The sequence below is a fragment of the Panthera pardus genome, unplaced genomic scaffold, assembly GCF_024362965.1.
Source record: "Panthera pardus isolate Hobbes unplaced genomic scaffold, ASM2436296v1 HiC_scaffold_22, whole genome shotgun sequence".
NCBI classification, from domain to species: Eukaryota; Metazoa; Chordata; class Mammalia; order Carnivora; family Felidae; genus Panthera; species Panthera pardus.
This window is the reverse complement of record NW_026526788.1, coordinates 78,795,122-78,813,047: the sequence shown is the minus strand read 5'-3', so window position 1 is coordinate 78,813,047 and position 17,926 is coordinate 78,795,122. Positions and strand designations below refer to the sequence as shown.

The following is a 17,926-nucleotide window of genomic DNA, read 5'->3' as shown; positions in this document are numbered from 1 at the left end:
TTCTGAGTGTGTGTAAGAAATATCTTTGCTCAGTCATCAGACACTTGGTCAGTTTCCTATAGGCATGATGGAGAATACGCGTTTGACCCTGGACCCAAGGAAATGCCTCCCATGTGGGTCCTCCAGGCATGGAAAGTGCCCAGGGCAAACCCTAGTGGGGGAAGAGGGTTATGGTAACTAGAGGACCCTCTGTGAGGTCAGCCTTGGGTGGCCAGGGATGCTTGCTGCACGGACCCCCGCTGGCTGTGTCCCCTGCCCTTGCTGCACGACTTCCCCGTTCATTCTGTGGTCCCCACTGGCTACGTGCCCTCTGCCCCCCCGGTGCCCTGCGTAGTTTCTGCTCACACGGCCCCCACTTGAGCCACGCCCCCTCTGGCGGCACCCGGCTGGAGCACCATCACTTAAGGTGCCACCTGGAGCCTCCTGGGTCCTCCTGCGGTGTCCGGTGCGTGGCAGGGTCACCGTTACCCCCCTCCTGGTGCTCCTCGCCGTGCCGGGCACCAGTACCTCCGTCCCCAGCACAGATGGCCGATGCGTATGTACCGATCCAGGCAGCCACCTGGCAGGTGTGGACAGGGCCAGGGAAGCAGTGTGGCGGCGTTTGACAGCCTGGAGCTGAGAATCTGGAGGCCAGGATCTGAAATCCAGCTTTGCTGCCGGCAGAGATGCTTTGCATGGCTCACCTTGAGTCTCGGGGCCTCAGCTTCCTCTGTGAGCACTCAAGGGCAGGTCTAGATGCGTCTTAGGGCCTGGAGGGTCTAAATCTCTCTGGCAGCAGCCGCAAGGCAGATTCTCATATCCAGCTGCCCGCAGACCCCCTCCAGCATCCTGAGGCCAGAGGGGCTTTCTCCCCGCAGGTGTTTTTCGTGGGTGCACAGACACCCGCACATCATCCTCAGGTGCCCTGGGGTCCCATCTCAGCGGTGACCCACACAGCTTTAAAAATTTTTTTTTTTAACGTTTATTCATTTTTGAGACAGAGAGACAGACAGAGCATGAATGGGGGAAGGTCAGAGAGAGAGGGAGACACAGAATCTGAAACAGGCTCCAGGCTCTGAGCTGTCAGCACAGAGCCTGACGCGGGGCTCGAACTCATGGACCGCGAGATCGTGACCTGAGCCGAAGTCGGACGCCCAACTGACTGAGCCACCCAGGCGCCCCGACCACACAGCTTTTTTTTTTTTTTTTTAAATTTTTTTAACATTTTATTTATTTTTGAGACAGGGAGAGACAGAGCATGAACAGGGGAGGGTCAGAGAGAGGGAGACACAGAATCCGAAACAGGCTCCAGGCTCCGAGCTGTCAGCCCAGAGCCCGACGCGGGGCTCGAACTCACGGACCACGAGATCGTGACCTGAGCCGAAGTCGGACGCCCAACCGACTGAGCCACCCAGGCGCCCCGACCACACAGCTTTTTAAACATGCCTCTGACGTTAGGGATTTCTCGTACCAGTACAAATAGATTTTACTTCTCCTCCCGAGTTTTTGTTTGCTTCCTCCAGGGTCAGATTTGAGGATACGGATAGCATATATCTTGGAGACTTGTAGCCCCAAGGCGAGGAGAGAAGTCGGGGTGTCGGGAGGCCTGGGATCCAGCCCCAGCACTGCTGTTAAAGCTCCTCCCCTCAGGGACGATGGTCTGGACCGGGAGGATGGCCAAGGGTCTGCCCAAGTGCCAGCGTCTTATCCCAGGGGCGGCTTGGACCAAACTGGGTTTGGTAGCTGTTCTCGACACTATCAGTTTTGCCAAGAACAGGGAACAGTAGATTTTTTTTCTATTTATATTGCCTTGCTCATTAGCATGCACAATGCAAAGGCCAGAGTTGCTGAAGCAAAATCAACAAGTTCTGATTCATTTGCAGAGCTCAACCCCGGGATCGCTCTGAAATTTCTAACCCGTAGGGCTCCCTGGCTGAGTCACATCGTGGACGGTTCCTTAATTGGAAACAGCCTCAGACAGTAGCACGGACAGCAACAGAGAGAAGGGCTATCAGAGCACAAACAGCCAGAAAGGAGGCGCCGACAAGAAAGGCAGTTGGGGCACTGTTGACGGCCGAGTCGACAGCATCTGTCCGGAGACACTGGACAGGCAGGGGGGTGGGCTTCCCCGATGGGCAGGGCTTCAGCGGGGCGGGGGGGGGGGGGCGGTGAGGACAGGAAAGCGGGAGGCCAGATTCGGGAAACCACAGACTTGCCTTTGAACATCTGTCGTTGTTTTAACAAGCGTTATCCTTTCTAGGTTGCCCACCTCTTGGTCTGGAAACCTTAAAAATCACAGACTTCCAGCTTCACGCATCCACTTCGAAGCGCTACGGGCTGGGGGCGCATCGAGGGAGACTCAACATCCAGGTACCGGCGGGGCCGGAAGGGCTCTGCTCGCATGGCTCGTTGCTCTGGTGATAGACGCAGCAGTGGTTCGTTGACCGTGGGTCGATACCATGCATGGCATTTATAAACGCATGAGCTTCGGGGCACCTGGGTGGCTCAGTCGGTTAAGCATCTGACTCTTGGTTTTGGCTCAGGTTATGGTCTCACTGTTCGTGAGATCGAGCCCCAAGGTGGGCTCTGCACTGATAGCCTGGAGCCTGCTTGGGACTCTCTGTCTCTCTCTCAAACTAACTAAATAAATAAAAACTTAAAAAAAAATGCATTAGCTCCACTTCTCCCACCAGGAGGGGGTTGCCTCCAATCCTCTGTCTCACGGAGAGGGTCCTGAGGTTCCGGGTTCGTGTCTTCTACAAAGAGCACTTAGCACGAAAGATGCTTCTGGTGCCTGGACCCAGGTCGGCCCCCCCTGCACCTCTTGAGCTCTTCCCCTCTGTCTGGACCAGGCAGGAGGAGGGCGCTGAACTCCGGAGGACGCGGGCAGCCAATGACATTTGTCCTCTTTCCCCTGCCACTCTTACCACCGCCCACACCTCTTCCAGGCTTTTCTGCGGCTCCCCCCAGGTCAGACCCTTAGTGGCTCACCTGGGCCCCAGCACGTCATGTCTGGCCTCCTTCTCTGAGGCTCACGGGTCGTGTAACCTTGTCGCTCATTGCTGTCAAGGTCCTACTCCAGGAAGGTGGCTCCTGCACGCGGATTTTATACCCTGCGCGGTTCTTGACTTCTTGCCTTTTCTCGGGCAGGTTCCCCTGCCCGCGAGCCCTTGCCCTCCCCCCTGCCGGTCAGTGTACATCCTGTGGCATCCGTGGTGTTCATTTCCTTGTGCTGCCCTCACAGCTTCTCATAAATGCAGCCACTTAGGCCACACGAACGCCTTCTCTTCCGGTTCTGGAGGACAGAAGCCCCATCGGGCTAAAGCAAGGTGTGGGCAGGGCCGCGTTCCTGCTGGAGCTGGAGGGGAGAGCCCAGTTCTTCTCCTTTTCCAGCTTCTAGAGGTGCCTACATTCCCTGCGTGTGGTCCTCTCCTTCTAAGCCTCTGAGCCCTTCTTCTGCTTCCCTCTTCCACTTTTAAGGAGGCCTGTAGGGACATCGGACCCTCCTGGATGACCCAGGATCATCTCCCTAACTCAAGCAACCTTAATTGTACCTGCAGACTTCATTTCCTTTTACTCTCTGGCCCCGACTGTTCCCGGGCTCCAGGATCAGCACGTTGGCATCTCTGTTGGGGGAGGGGGCGTTATTCCACCGGCCCGTCCCGAAGCCTTTTTCCTCCAGCTCCTGCTGTTCTGTCCCTACCCAGCTCGGCATTTGGTCGTGCACTGTCCTGTGTGGGTCTCTGGCATTCTAGTTGTCTTTCCCCCGGCTGCTCCATCACTGTGTGTGTTTTCTAAACCCTTTCTGTGCACGCATCATCTCATCTAGCCTCCTGGGCGGGGGGTGGTTCTCTCTCCACCCCACCCTCCCCCCCCGCCGAGGTGTGGGGCCATCAAGGGTAACGGCTGCTGAGTACCAGCGTCCACATCTGCTCGCGTGGGCCGCCGTGAACATACTGCGGGCAGCTGCTGTGCTGGGAACTGGACAAGAGCGGACGAGGTCCCTCCCAGGGGCACCGGGCTCTGGGGTGTCTGAGCAGAGCTCCGACTCTGAGCGTCTGCCCCTCCCTCCTCCCTCAACAGTCTGCCACACCACACAGACTTTCAGACCACTCAACCTCAACTGGCACCGCTTGGCAGTCCCAGAATTCCAGTAGAACATTTCCAGACCTGACTTTAATGAAAACCAAAGGTTGGTTTATGAGTGTGTTTTTTTTAAAATGTGTATTAATTTTTGAGAAAGAGAGAGATCGTGAGTGGGGAGAGGCAGAGAGCGAGGGAGACAGAGAATCCCAAGCAGGCTCTGAGTTGTCAGTGTGGGACAGCAGAACTTGAGCTCAGGAACTGCGAGATCATGACCAGAGCCGAAATCGAGAGCTGGACGCTTAACCGACTGAGCCACCCAGGCGCCCAGGATTATTGTTTTTTAATAACAGCTGATAAGAAACATTTGGATGTGCACAATTGAGACACTGTGTTTTCCAAGAGGGTGATTTCTCCAAGTTTCACAAGAGTGACCATGAATAATGTGAGTGCCTGCAGCACCTTGAACGGGCTCCAGGCTTCCTCAGAAATAAGGTCAGGGCGAGCGGGGCCAGATTCAAATGGGTGTGGGGCTGTTGCGTTCATCATTAGAGGAGTGGTCACCTAACGCCCGAATGCTCTCTCTGTAAATGAAGTTACCCTTTTTTAAAGAGGAAGTGTTCCCATTTATACAGGCTTTCAGACAAACATTGAACGGCTCCATTAGTCCTGAGTTTATTGGTGGGGGTAGGGGCTGTGAGTAGTGTTGTTCCAGTTGGGGATTCTACGACCGCAGTGGACAGGTGGAACGTGGGGGGTCATAGTGCAGGGGTCCTAGGCGTGCAGAGTTCAGACCTTGGCCTTGACACTTCTAGATTTGGGGACCCTCAGAACCATTATCTCATGGCTCCGAGCCTCAGTTGCCTCAGCAGAGAAGAGGGAGTCATGGGATTTGTTGAGCAATGAAATCAGGTGATTTATAATTTTAAAATTTGCTGGATCATTTCACTTCTCTGCTTGCAGCTTCTAGTAGCTTCCAGGTGCTCCTGGAAACTCCTGGCTGGCCCTGTGTGGCTGGCCCCTCTTAATCCTGTGTGGTGCTGCCCCTTCCTGAATGTTGGTGGCTTGTTTCTGGGTGATATCTGACCCTCCTTGAGCAGAAGCCCCAGGTTAGAAGGGGCTTGGTCTCTCCTCCTCTCCCTTCCCCCCAGCCCAGAACATCGCCCGGCACACAGGACGTATACAGAGGGTGTCAGGTGAAGGCCTGGCCGAAGGGGAGATGGTGGGCGTTCGCTGCCCTGCCTTTGCTGGGCCCCACGGCAGGTCCCCCGGGGGGACGCTCATCCGGCAGGGAGCAGCTGGCTGGGCTGTCCTGTGTCCTCGTCATCTTTCCTGGCTACCTCATCCTTCATCCAGGGAGAAGGCAGGTTTCCTGGGCTGGAAGTGTGGACAGACCCACCCTCCTGACTTCAGTCAACATGAAGTAGGACGGTCGCTGAAAACCACCATAATCAGTGCTGTTTATCCTGGGGGGAGGTATTGTTTTCTTCAATGGTCTATCATTTCCCCAAATGCCCTCCGACTAGAACATCTCCGCACCTGCTCTTAGGATGTGAAGTTGCTGCTTTAACAGGGAGTCCCAGGCCAGCCGCCCCCGAGCCTGCCGGAGCCCCCACCCCCGTGGGTTATGTGGTGTTAAACACGGAAGGCGGAGCGTTGCCTACGGCACGTGTGAGGGCCTTCGACACAACCCTCCGTGGGCAAACGATGACTCGGTGGGAGCCCCTTTCGGGGTTCTTAACCTTCCAGAATCAGTGTCCCACGAAGCCTGATGTCATCGCCACAGGTGCTCTGAAATGCGTCCTCCCACATGGACGATCTGAAACGCAGTTTAAAAATACCACCTTGTCTCACTTAGGAGTATTTTGCAGGTACGCCAAGCTGATGGGATTTTTGTGCGAGAAACACCAAGGTGTCAGGGGTCCGAAGTGTTTCAACGCCGTCGTCCGGCATGTGGACGGGGTTGCCCAGCCCTTTGCCGGCCCAGCCTCCGCAGGCGTGGGTGGGGTCCCCCCAGAGCGCACGGGGCTGGCGGGCTGGCCGGGCGTCCCAGTGCACCTGCCGACAGGCTGAGTGGCTCCAGGCCACACGCTGCCTCGTCCAAGGCTTGGTGTCATGTCATCAGCGGATGCAGCCCGGTCACCGGCACTGCCCCCTCGTCACAATGTGAGGATCGGACAAAATGAAGACAGAGAATCGTCCTCGGCAGTTTTCAGATGCCGTATTCGCGCCTGTCGGAATTCGCTCGCTCCGCTGACCCCGCGGAGTGCCAGGAACTGTGTGCTGTAGCCTGAGCGGGCAGAGATGCCCGTGTCCCGCCTGTCCCCAAATGCAGAGGGCGAGCAGAATCGGCTCTGGCAGGTGTTGGCGCCGTGCCGAGCGCTTTCTGCCCGGTATTTCCTTTCGTCCTCGGCAGGAGACAAGTGCTATTTTTATTGTTATTACCTCTGCCTTATAGAAGACAGACGCATGCATCGTGAGAGTAACTCGGTTAAGCGTCCCCGGGAGAGGCGGTGTGTGAATAGAAGCTGCTGTAAGCCTGGAGTCATTGCCCGGAACGGCTCCACAGACCTGCCCCCAAGTCAGCAGGTGGCAGTGTTCTAGGTGCGTCTGGGATGATGGTGAGGCCGAGCACCCCTCTCCTTTCTGACCATTATCTCAGGCTGATTTAGTCGTCTGTCACCCTCACCCAACGATTTGCCGGTGATGGGAGTCTTGCTTTCCTGGGTATTCGTTCCCCCGCGGTGTCAGCAGCGTCCGCGCATCCCTGTGTGCCCCACAGATGTTTCTGGATGGTCGCCACGATGGGGGAGGGTACCGTGGCTGCCGTGAAGAAGTCCTGGAGGGGGCGGTGCTGGCCGGTCTGCTGCTGTTTTGCTATCGGAGACTCGCTCCTAGCGACGGCTCATGACCTGAGCCGAAGTTGGACGCTCAACCGACTGAGCCACCCAGGCGCCCCAATGTAGGTTTTGAATAGTCTGGCTAGGACTCTATTTTTCCTGTGACCTCAGTTTCCAGAGTGCAGATTTTGCAGACCGTGGGCTTTGGCCGAATGGCACCTGCCGCCTGATAGCAGGAACACTTGTCTTTGTCTTCGTCCTTTTGAGCTGCTGTGACAATATCGTATCTCCGGGGGCTTGTAAACTACGCAAACTTATTTCTCACATTTCTGGCGGCTGGGAAGTCCAAGGTCAAGATGCTGGCAGACTGGGTGTTCGGTGGGGACTCTCTTCCTGGTTCGTAGGTGGCCGCCTTCTTCTGCGTGCTCGTGTGGCGGATGAAGCTAGGGGCTCTGGAGGGCACTAATCCCACCCACAAAGCCTCCACCCTCACAACCCGTCACTTCCTTAAGGCCCCACCTCCCAACACCAATCACTTTAAGGGCTCTTTCCAACAGACGAACTTTCAGGAGACGCACACAGTCTATGGCACTCCTGGTCCTCACTTTAAGCAGAAGACTTTGGAAGAGTAAAACCACCGATGACTCCACTTAAAACCTCTTTTTTTTTCCCCCGCAAGTGGCATTTTGCTAATGTTGATTTAATAGTCCAGACTTAGGAAGAAGCCCCCAAATGCACAGTTCTTCATATTGAGGCAAGGATAGACCTTCCAAGAATTCAAAGAGACCCCGTTCAGCAGGATGGCCCAGATTTGTCCTCTCACCAGTCGGTCTTCTTCCAGCCCAAGATTCTCCAGCACTGACCCCCTCGGAGGATGTGATCTCACTTGGAGACAATCACCTATTCTTCTGCTCCAGGAACAGCCACAGGCAGAAAGTAACACTCCAGGTCTCAAGAGAACGTTTCGGCAGTGAGCTCTAAAATCACTTTTGGATCGTCGTTGGCCTCTAGTTGGTCTTAGGAGGCGGCTTCGTACTCAGGTGGGTCATGGAATGGCAGCTCATCACCTGCCCTGTCCCTGCAGAATCCTCTGAGGAACCCAAGAGATTTTCCATGGCTCCTCAAAGCAAGGTGGGGTCTGAGACCTCACTATTCCCTGAGTGATTTATCCTCCCCCACCATTGTTACATCAGACGCTTGCCTGCCTGCCTGCCTGCCTTCTTGCCTGCCTTCCTTTCGAGGGAGAGACAGAATGTGAACAGGGGAGGGGCAGAGAGAGATTGGAAGACACAGAATCTGAAGCAGGCTCCGAGCTGCCAGCACAGTCTGACGCGGGGCTCGAACCCACAAACCATGAGGTCATGACCTGAGCCGAAGTCGGACACCTAAGGCGGGGCTCGAACTCACGAACCACGAGATCATGACCTGAGCTGAAGTCAGACACCTAACCGACTGAGCCACCCAGGCGCCACCCCCACCCCCCCAGATGCTTTCTTTGCTGTAATTCCTCGAGCAAATTACAGCAGCACTTGAGCCACTTCAAAGGGCTGGGTTTCAATTTCATTCTTAAGACTCTAAAACTATGGTAAGTAGGAGCCTGACATGTGATCAGAAGAAATGAAATCCCCAGAGCGTGGCTGGAACCCAGGATATCACCGCAATTCCTGCCTAGAACTGGGAACACAAGACGGTTGGTGCTCAGATCCGACCCTGGAAGAAAGGGTTGACATTTTGAGGTCACAGGAAAAAACTCGGCACACCGCCTTGACATCATCGCCAGGTGTCTTTGTGGCGCCTGTTCGCAGTCTGTGGCCCAGGTCTCGTCTCGCATGTGCTGGGTATGATCCAGAGTTTGACCCCTGAGAGGAGTTCACCTCTCGTACCACTTTCACGAGGAAACGTCTGGTTGTAATGAGAGCATCTGTCTGAGCCTTTTCTTAGCACCGCTGCGATCAGCCAGAATTCCTCTCGTTAGTGATTCCAGTAAAGGAGTCTCTGGAGCACCTGGACGCTGACATGAGAGTCCACTCCCGACGTCCTGATGATCTTTTTACCTGAAATGAGGTGTCAGCCGTGAAGAAGACCGAGCCCTGTGGCTCGGGACGTCCCCGGCAGGAAGACACGAAGCCGGTCACGGAACGCGGAGCCAGGTTTTATCCGGGTGTCAAAGTTGGCATGTGTGGGCACACCCCATCTTTCGTCTCCCTGTCTCCTTTGGCACTCCTGGTGCCCCAGCTCGTGCAAATGTGGGGGCCGCCTGGGGCAGCACTATTTTCTCAGGCATCCCTGTCTGCGTGCCCCACTCCTGCCTCACCGATGGCGTTACCTGCTCCCAGCGTCCTCTGACCACAGCCTGTCTGTTCCATCAGACCATCCCGATTCTCTGGGTGCTCAGCCTCCGGTCTGTTTCTGGCTGCACCAAACCTGGCTGTGTAACTCTGCAGGTCCTTACGGGGGGCTGTAAATGTGCTAGTTGCTGCGGAGGCAAAAATAATCACAGTCGGGGTATGGCTTCCAAACCAAGGAATGTCCTGCTTGCTCCGATAAAGGGATTTTGTTCTGTATCTGGTTTTAAGAAACAGTCTGGGAGACAGTGTTTGGATGCCAAAATGCTGGAATTTTGGATGTTTGGATTTTTATGGGAATAACAGGACCAAATATTCTAAATCACGAGTCTCTTGGAAAATTGACAAGGAGAATTTATCACAATGATGATAATGCATTGCTGTCTATATTCTCCGGCAGCTTGCGTCATGAACACACGAGCAGAAGGGCAAACAGTAAGACAAAAGGAAGGGGCCCCAAGGTAGCAAAAGCTCCCTGGCCTGTGAACCACAGATTTTTTTTTTTTTAAGCAGGTCAGATTTTTTAAAAAAATGTTTACTTTTGAGAGAGAGAGTGAGAGCAGGGGAGGGGCAGAGAGAGAAGGGGACAGAGGATCCAAAGCAGGCTCTGCCCTGACAGCAGTGAGCCCGATGCGGGGCTCGAACCCACAGACCGTGAGATCGTGACCTGAGTCAGAGTGGGACGGTCAACCAGCTGCACCCCCCAGGCGCCCCTGAACCACAGGTTATTAAGAAACCACAGGGCTTTCTGGTTCAGATGCGGATTCTATTCCACTCGCTATGTGAATTTTCTTTAGTGTTTCATTAAATCTCATTAAATTAATACTTCATTTCCTCTTCCGTATAGCCGAAGGGAAACTCTGTTTCAGAGATACGGAAATTGAAGTCAGAGGTCGAACGACCTGCCCCCGACCCCACAGCTAGTAAGTGCCGAGCTGAGACTCAAATTCAAGGTTTCTGGCTGCATTTTAGCCCTTTGGTATCTCCGGTACCCACAAGAAGGTTCAGTATGTTCCCTAGCTTCTGGCCTTGGCTGGCATCCCGTCTCGTGACTCACCTCCCTGCCCGCTGGCTTGAGCGTCCCCCAGTACCTTCCAGCCCCATCCTGGCAGGGCCCAGAGAAACCTGACGGGCTCTGGTCAGCAGTCACAGGCACGCGCCTCGCATCCATTCAGCCGTCTGGGCTGTCTGCTTCGCTACGGGCAGCCCAGCCAGGCTGTCTCCTGGACGTGTGCCGGTCACTTTGCATAGGGCTTCCGTGGGCACAACAGACCGCACTTATGGAGAAGCCTGTGTGAGGAGGGGATGGAGGAGAGAGACAGGGAGAGGAGAAGAGAAGACCTTGGGGCCCCTTTTATCGATCGATCGATTGATCGGTTTCCTTAACACAAACCCACTTCCAGTCCTGGGGTAGCAGTGATGCGTGAGACTAGAAATAGTCCTGATATTTTCAGCAGACATTCAGGGAGGATCTGCTATGTGCTTGTCTCAGTGCTTGGGATACTTCAGGGGCCAAACAGACAAAGATCCTTGCCGTCTGAAAGCTTCTATTCTATGGGGTGCCTGGGTGGCTCGGTCAGTTGGGCGTCCGACTTCGGCTCAGGTCACGATCTCACGGTCCGTGGGTTCGAGCCCCGCGTCGGGCTCTGTGCTGACAGCTCAGAGCCTGGAGCCTGCTTCGGATTCTGTGTCTTCCTGCCTCTCTGCCCCTCCTCCCTCTCACAGTCTGTCTCTCTCTCTATCAAAAATAAATAAACATTAAAAACAATTAAAAAAAATAAACATTAAAAAAATTATTTTGAAAGCTTCTATTCTAGTGGGGGAGGCACAGAAAAGCAAGAAATGTAATAAAATACAACTTTTCTAATATGTCCGAAGCTGGTGAGTGCTATGGAGAGAGAAGAAAAACCAAACAAACATAGCTGGCAGCGGGGGTCAGGAGGGAGGCTCTGGGGAGGGGGCGGGCTATAGTTAAAGGTGAGCAAGATTGGCTTCATTGAGGTGGGGGTGTTTGGACCGAGTGGGCTTGGAGGAGATCATCAGGGACTCAGGTAGCTGTGGGAGCGGCATTCCGGGCGATGGGGATGGCTTGTGCAAATGTCCTGCGGTGACCGCGTGCACAACCACCAAGGAGCAGCAGAAGGCTGGTGTGGCCGGAGCAGAGGGACCATGCAGGGGAGGAGGTGCAGGCCCAGAAATAACACTGGGAGGACTTTGGCTTTGGCTTTCGTTCTTAAGTCAACCGGGAGAGCCGTGGCAGGTTTTTTGGGCGCAGCAGTGACATGCTGTGATTTCTGCAAAGGACTGACCCAGTTGTGCGTTGACTTCGGGGAGCAGTGTGGAAGCGGGAGGCCTGTTGGGGTGTGACTCCAGCTCCCCAGACAAGAGATGGCACTGGCTGGGCTGTGACAGGAGTAGCGGAGGCGGTGAGAAGCGGTGGTATTTTGGACAGTTTGAAAGCAGGATTTCGGATGAGGGTGGAAGGCGCCTGGATGAGGGGTGTGAGAGAGACCAAGAGGAGACAGGGATGCCGCCAGTGTGTTTTGGCCTATAACTCCGATCATCTGATGGGGAAACGAAGCCATTAAAAAGATCTGTCACCAGTGGAAGCCCCAAAATAGCCTTTGATGAGGACTCGCAAGGAAGCACCGTGTATTAGCTTCCTTGGGCGACGGTAAAAACAGCACAGACTGGGTGGTTTCCCGCAACGGGGATCTATTGTCTCCAGTTCTGGAGGCTGCAAGTCTGCAGTCGAGGGGTTAGCAGGCCTGTTCTCCCTCCAGAGCCCCTGGGGACCAGGCAAGACTCCTTCTTTGCCTCCCCGGTTTCTGGTAGCCCGGGTAGCCCGGGCATCCCGTGGTGTTCCTGGGCTTATAGCTGTACCACTTGAGTTTCCGCCCCCAGGGTCACACGGTGGCCTCCCGTGTGCCCCTACACCTTCTTCCCTCTGTGGGTGTCTGCCTCTGTGTCCAGATTTCCCCTTCTTGTAAGGACACCGGTCATCGGCTTTAGAGCCCACCTGACTCCAGCCTGACCTCAGATTCACTTAACTCATTTCATCTGCAACGACCCTATTCCCGAATCAGGTCACACGCTGAACTTTCAGGGGCTAGGACTTGCACATATCTTTTTGGAGGACGTCATGTAACCCATACCACCGTGGTTCCCTATGCTTGGTAAACCTGTCTCAGACTGCGGATGGAGGAGACTTTCCTGGGGATGGGTACCTGGGCTGAGATTTGAAGCAGGATGAAGAGTGGAGAGGTTATCAGACACAGGGTGGGCAGAAGGGGAAGAAGAGGGTTCCAGGTTGAAGGGAATGGTGTGTACAAAGGCCCTGTGGTTATAGGGAACGTGACCTATTTGAGAGGCTAAAGCAAAGACCGTGTGGCTGCAGCTGAGCTATAGTTACAGAGCAACGTCATGGCCGGTGAACAGAAGAAGAGGCCTGAGTAAATACAAATTAGTCCCTGAGTAAATACAAATTAAAACCACAATGAGATATGACACATGGGCACCAGAATGGCTTTAAAGAAAAGGGACAGTATCAAGTATGGGCAAAGATGTGGAACAATAAACAATTTTACACAGTGCTGAAAATGTAAAACAGCAGAGCTTCGGAAATCTTTTTGGGGTATCTACTAAAGCTCAGCATTCTCCTACCTGTTCACCTAAGAAATTCAGTCTTATGCCTAATAGACACACATTCGTATGCACTTGGTAAGACAGGTACAGGTGGGTTCAGAGCATCATTATTCATGATAACAACCCCCGTGTCCATCAACGTATAATGAATAAGTCATTCTATGCGTGCGCGATGGAAGACTATGCAACAGTGAAAAAGAGTAAGTTATTGCTATTTGCAGTAACGTGAATTAATCTCACAGATATCATATGGAGCAAAAGAAGCCAGACACAAGAGACAGTAGTTATGGTGAGTTTCATCTGTATAAAATTTATTTATTTTTTATTTTTTTAACTTTATTTATTTTAAGAGAGAGAGACAGAGACAGGCAGAATGTGTACATGTATGCATGTACATGCAGAGAGAGAGAGAGAGAGAGAGAGAGAGAGAGAGAGAGAATCCCAAGTAGGGCTGTCAGCTCAGAGCCTGATGCGGGGCTTGAACTCACGAACTGTGAGATCATGACCTGAGCTGAAAATAAGAGTCGGCTGCTTCACTGCCTGAGCCACCCAGGCACCCTGTATGAAATTTAAATACAGGAAAACCAGTCTAGGGAAATGGAAGTCCGAACAGAGGTTGCTTTGGGGGGGAAGGTAATATACTGGAGGCGGCAAAAGGGAGGCACGCTGGCCGTGTTCTAGATCTTGAGCTGGGTGTGGACACATGGGTGAGTGTGCGCTAAAACTTATGGAACTTCACACTTAGGGCTTGTGCACTTTTTTGTGTATATTTTAATGGTAAAAATCTTAATTTCAGCTTTTATTGAACCTTGAAATAAACAACAACGGAATCGTGTACCTGTTCTCCTGCTTCCGCATCGTATTTCAGAATTACCTTTTCTTTGGTTCTTCATAATGTTAATTCCAGTACAGGCACACCTTGGAGGTATTGTGATAGAGTGAGTCACATGATGTTTTGGCTTCCCACCGCATATAAAAGTTACGTTTACACTATAGTCTATTAAGTGTGCAATAGCATTATGTCTAAAAAAACACTTATTTAAACGACACCTTATTACTAAGGAATGCTAACCTTCATCTGAGCTTTTAGTCACAATCACTGATCACAGGTCACCGTAACAAATGTGACAGTAATACAGAAGTTTGAACTATTGCGAGAATTACTGAAGTGTGACACAGAGACGTGAAATGGGCAAATGCTGCTGGAAACATGCCACCAACAGACTTGCTTGATGCGGGGTTGCCACAAACCTTCCATTTGGGAAAAAACACAATTATCTGTGGAGTACAAAAAGGGAAGCACAATGAAACAAGGTATGCCTGTGTAGGACTATTATTTAGTTACTAAAAATGATTTTAATCTTTTTTATTAAAATTTTTTTGATGTTTATTTTTTTTGTGGGGGGGTGGGGAGGGGGCAGAGAGAGAGGGAGACAGAATCCGAAGCAGGTTCCCGGCTCTGAGCTGTCAGCACAGAGCCCGACGCGGGGCCCAAACCCACGAACCGTGAGATCACGGCCTGAGCCGAAGTTGGACGCTCCACTGACTGAGCCACCCAGGCGCCCCTTAAAATGATTTTAATATTTTTACATAGATAAACATAAGATTCTTTAGGGGAGCAATTAAAACATTTTTTTTTCGTTGAGGTACAGCTGACATACAACATTATATTAGTTTCAGGAGTATAACGTAATGGTTCAATATTTGTATATGTTGTGAGTTGATCACCACAATAAGTCTGGTTAATATCCATCCCCATAAATAGGTACATTTTGTAAAATTCAATGAAAACTTTAGTAAAACGTGGTGAATCGGGTGCCTGAGTGGCTCAGTCGGTTAAGCGTCCAGCTTTGGCTCAGGTCATGATCTTGTGGCCCATGCGTTTGAGTTCCGCGTCAGGCTCTATGCTGACAGCTCGGAGCCTGGAGCCTGCTTCAGATTCTGTATCTCCCCCTCTCTCCCTGCCCCTCCCCTGCTGGTGCTCTGTCTCTCTCTGAAAAATAAGCATTAAAAAAATTAAAATCTGGTAGGTCATAGAAAGGAAAGGAGGTATATTTGATTTAAACTTTTAAGAGTGAATGTTGATATGATGAATGAAATCAGATGATGAAGGAGAAGAAAGGGAAGGTAGCAGGAGGTGGAAATGGTTTCATCACTGCTTAGAGTAAGGAGTCAACAGGTGCTTTTTAAGAAAATACGCAATTAAGGATGTTTCATCAAGGTATGCTATATAAGTTATGTAGTCGTTAAATTAGCCACCAAAACAAAAGACACACCTTTAAAAGGTTCAGAGGATGAGAAACAAAACAGATGAAGGGTCGGGGGGGTTGGGGAGGGAAGAAATGCAAACCAGAAAACAGACTCTTAACTACAGAGAACAAACTGTGGGTTGATGGAGGGAGGGGGGTGGGGGATGGGCTAAATGGGCGATGGGCATTAAGGAGGGCGCTTGTCGCGCTGAGCCCCCGGTGTTAATGCCGAATTGTCGAATCACTAAATTCTGCTCCTGAAACTAATATTACACTGCATGTTAATTAACTGGAATTTAAATAAAAACTTGAAACCACAGCAGACACAACTCCCAAACAGAAAGAGGAAAAGAGAATAAGAATCACGTCGTTTCCATAAAAAAAGAAAATTTTCAGAGGAGATGTAAACCCTTGTTTGAGAATTAAAACTAGTTATTCCATTGATGGGCGATTATAGTGACCAGAATGTTTCCCAGGTTTTAGTAGAATTGAATTAGAATGTGGGTGTGGAAATCCTGTACTATCTTTTTCAATTAGTATACTCCTTTCCCTATCTTTCCTTTTTTTTTCTTTTTCAGCAATTAATACACGACTCACCATGTAGTTAGTAGATTTTATTTCAAAATGTTTTTAATTTCAAACACTAGATAGTTATTGTTTTCCTTGGCCGGTGCAAGGAACTACTTAAGACATGGTTTTGGGGTTTTATGTATTGTTATTTATTTATTAAAGTTTCTTTTTTGATGAAAGGTTTTTTTCAATGTTAATTTTTGAGAGAGTGAAAGAGACACAGAGCACATGCAGGGGAGGCGCAGAGAGATGGGGGACACAGGATACAAAGTGGGCTCCCTGCTGACAGCAGAAAGCCTGATGCGGGGCTCAAACCCACGAACCATGAGATCATGACCTGAGCTGAAGTTGGATGCTCAACTGACTGAGCCACCCAGACACCCCTATTTATTTTGAGAGAGAGAGAGAGGGAGAGAGAGAGCACGCCCCTGTGCAAACAGGGGAGGGGCAGAAAGAGAGAGGGAGTGAGAGAATTCCAAGCAGTCTCCACGCTCAGCACGGAGCCCTCCTCGGAGCTCGATAACGTGACCATGAGTGAGATCATGACCTGAGTTAAAATCAAGAGTCCGCTGCTCAACTGACTGAGCCACCCAGGCGCCCCAGGTTTTGGGTTTTAAAAATAGCTTCAAAAACAATGAATCTTTCTTTTTAGCCAGTTTTACTGATTATTAAGGTCTGAACTGGGGCAAGACGCTCTGCTGATTTGCAAAAGGATAAGCCGATTTGTACCCGGGCAGTTCTGTGGGTTTATCAAAGGTCTATCACAGAGGTTTACCGAAGGAGATGTTCAGACTAGATGATGACCCTGACGTGGGAGACTGTCGTGAACTATATTAATCAGATGTCATATCTAACATTTTTAGGTAACACCTCCCCTCCAGTAGTGGTAACCTATTGTAATGTGTAAAGTTGCAGCCACTGCTTCCAAGATTCCTCTGAGAGATATTTATTTTTTATTTTGTATTTTTTTTTAATATATGAAATTTATTGTCAGATTGGTTCCCATACAACACCCAGTGCTCATCCCGAAAGATGCCCTCTTCAATGCCCATCACCTTCCCTCCCTCCCCCCCCCCCCCCATCAACCCTCAGTGTGTTCTCAGTTTTTAAGAGTCTCTTATGCTTTGGCTCTTCTGAGAGATATTTTAAAATAACTGTCACATTATTCTATTTGTGTCCAAATAGTCCTGGTATGTCTGCACAGTGGCAGCTGTAAGTCAATTATCCTGGAATTGCTACAATAGTTAGATTCACTTGGATATAACTTTTTAATTTGCTTCCCGATGTCTCTGTAGAGAGGCAGCCCATGATTATGAATTACAGTGTAGATCAGTGACTTCAGAACAGCATAGTAATTTTGAGATCCACCGTTTTCTATATATACCATAGGGCAGCGTGCTTTTCATAATGCCTAGCATGTAGTAGGAGTTCCGTAGACACCTGGAAAGCGAAAGGGTCAACAAAGCAGGCTTTGCACCAGTCACCCTCTATATTCGTGTATGCCTTTCCCTTTGCTTTAAAAAAATTTTTTTATTAACGTTTATTTATTATCGAGAGAGAGAGAGACAGAGCATGAGCAGGTGAGGGGCAGGGAGAGAAGGAGACACAGAATCCGAAGCGGGCTCCAGGCTCTGAGCTGTCAGCACAGAGCTCGACGCGGGGCTCTGACTCACGAAGTGTGAGATCATGACCAGAGCTGAAGTCGGACACTTAACTGACTGAGCCACCCAGGCGCCCCTACACTTTATCATTATTATTATTTTTTTTATTTTAGAGAGAGAGAGGCAGAGAGAGAGTGCATGAGTAGGGGAGAGGGGCGGAGAGAGAGAGAGAGAGAGAGAGAGAGAAAATCCCAAGCAGGCTCCATGGAGCCCAACTCAGTGCCAGATCCCGTGACCATGAGATCAAGAGTTGGATGCTCAACCCACTGAGCCACCCAGGCACTTTAAATATAGAAGATATTTATGTCTGATATATTTATGTAATATATTAAATGTAAATATATTAAATATATACAATTATATTTGTCAATTACTCTTCAATAAAACTAGAAAAAAGAAAACCAAAAGGAAGGTGCCTTGCCAGTGCACCCACCCCCACCCACCTCCTAATGCGTCCCACGCTGTGAACAAGGCAACTCCTCCAAACTCCTTTTCATTGTTTTCTTTGGGAATTTAAGTCTTTATTTCTAAATATTACACACCAATTGATATGT

At 51.0% G+C, this 17,926-nt stretch overlaps 1 protein-coding gene across 3 annotated transcripts in view; it reads left to right on the top strand.

Moving 5' to 3' along the window:
- Positions 1–17,926, top strand: part of CPXM2 (carboxypeptidase X, M14 family member 2) — a 141,829-nt gene that overhangs the window by 33,211 nt on the left and 90,692 nt on the right. For all 3 annotated transcript variants that reach the window (XM_053910005.1, XM_053910006.1, XM_019424696.2), the window contains one exon: positions 2,240–2,349. In XM_053910005.1, the coding sequence (XP_053765980.1) occupies positions 2,240–2,349 (110 nt within the window). The remainder of the gene's footprint in view (positions 1–2,239; positions 2,350–17,926) is intronic.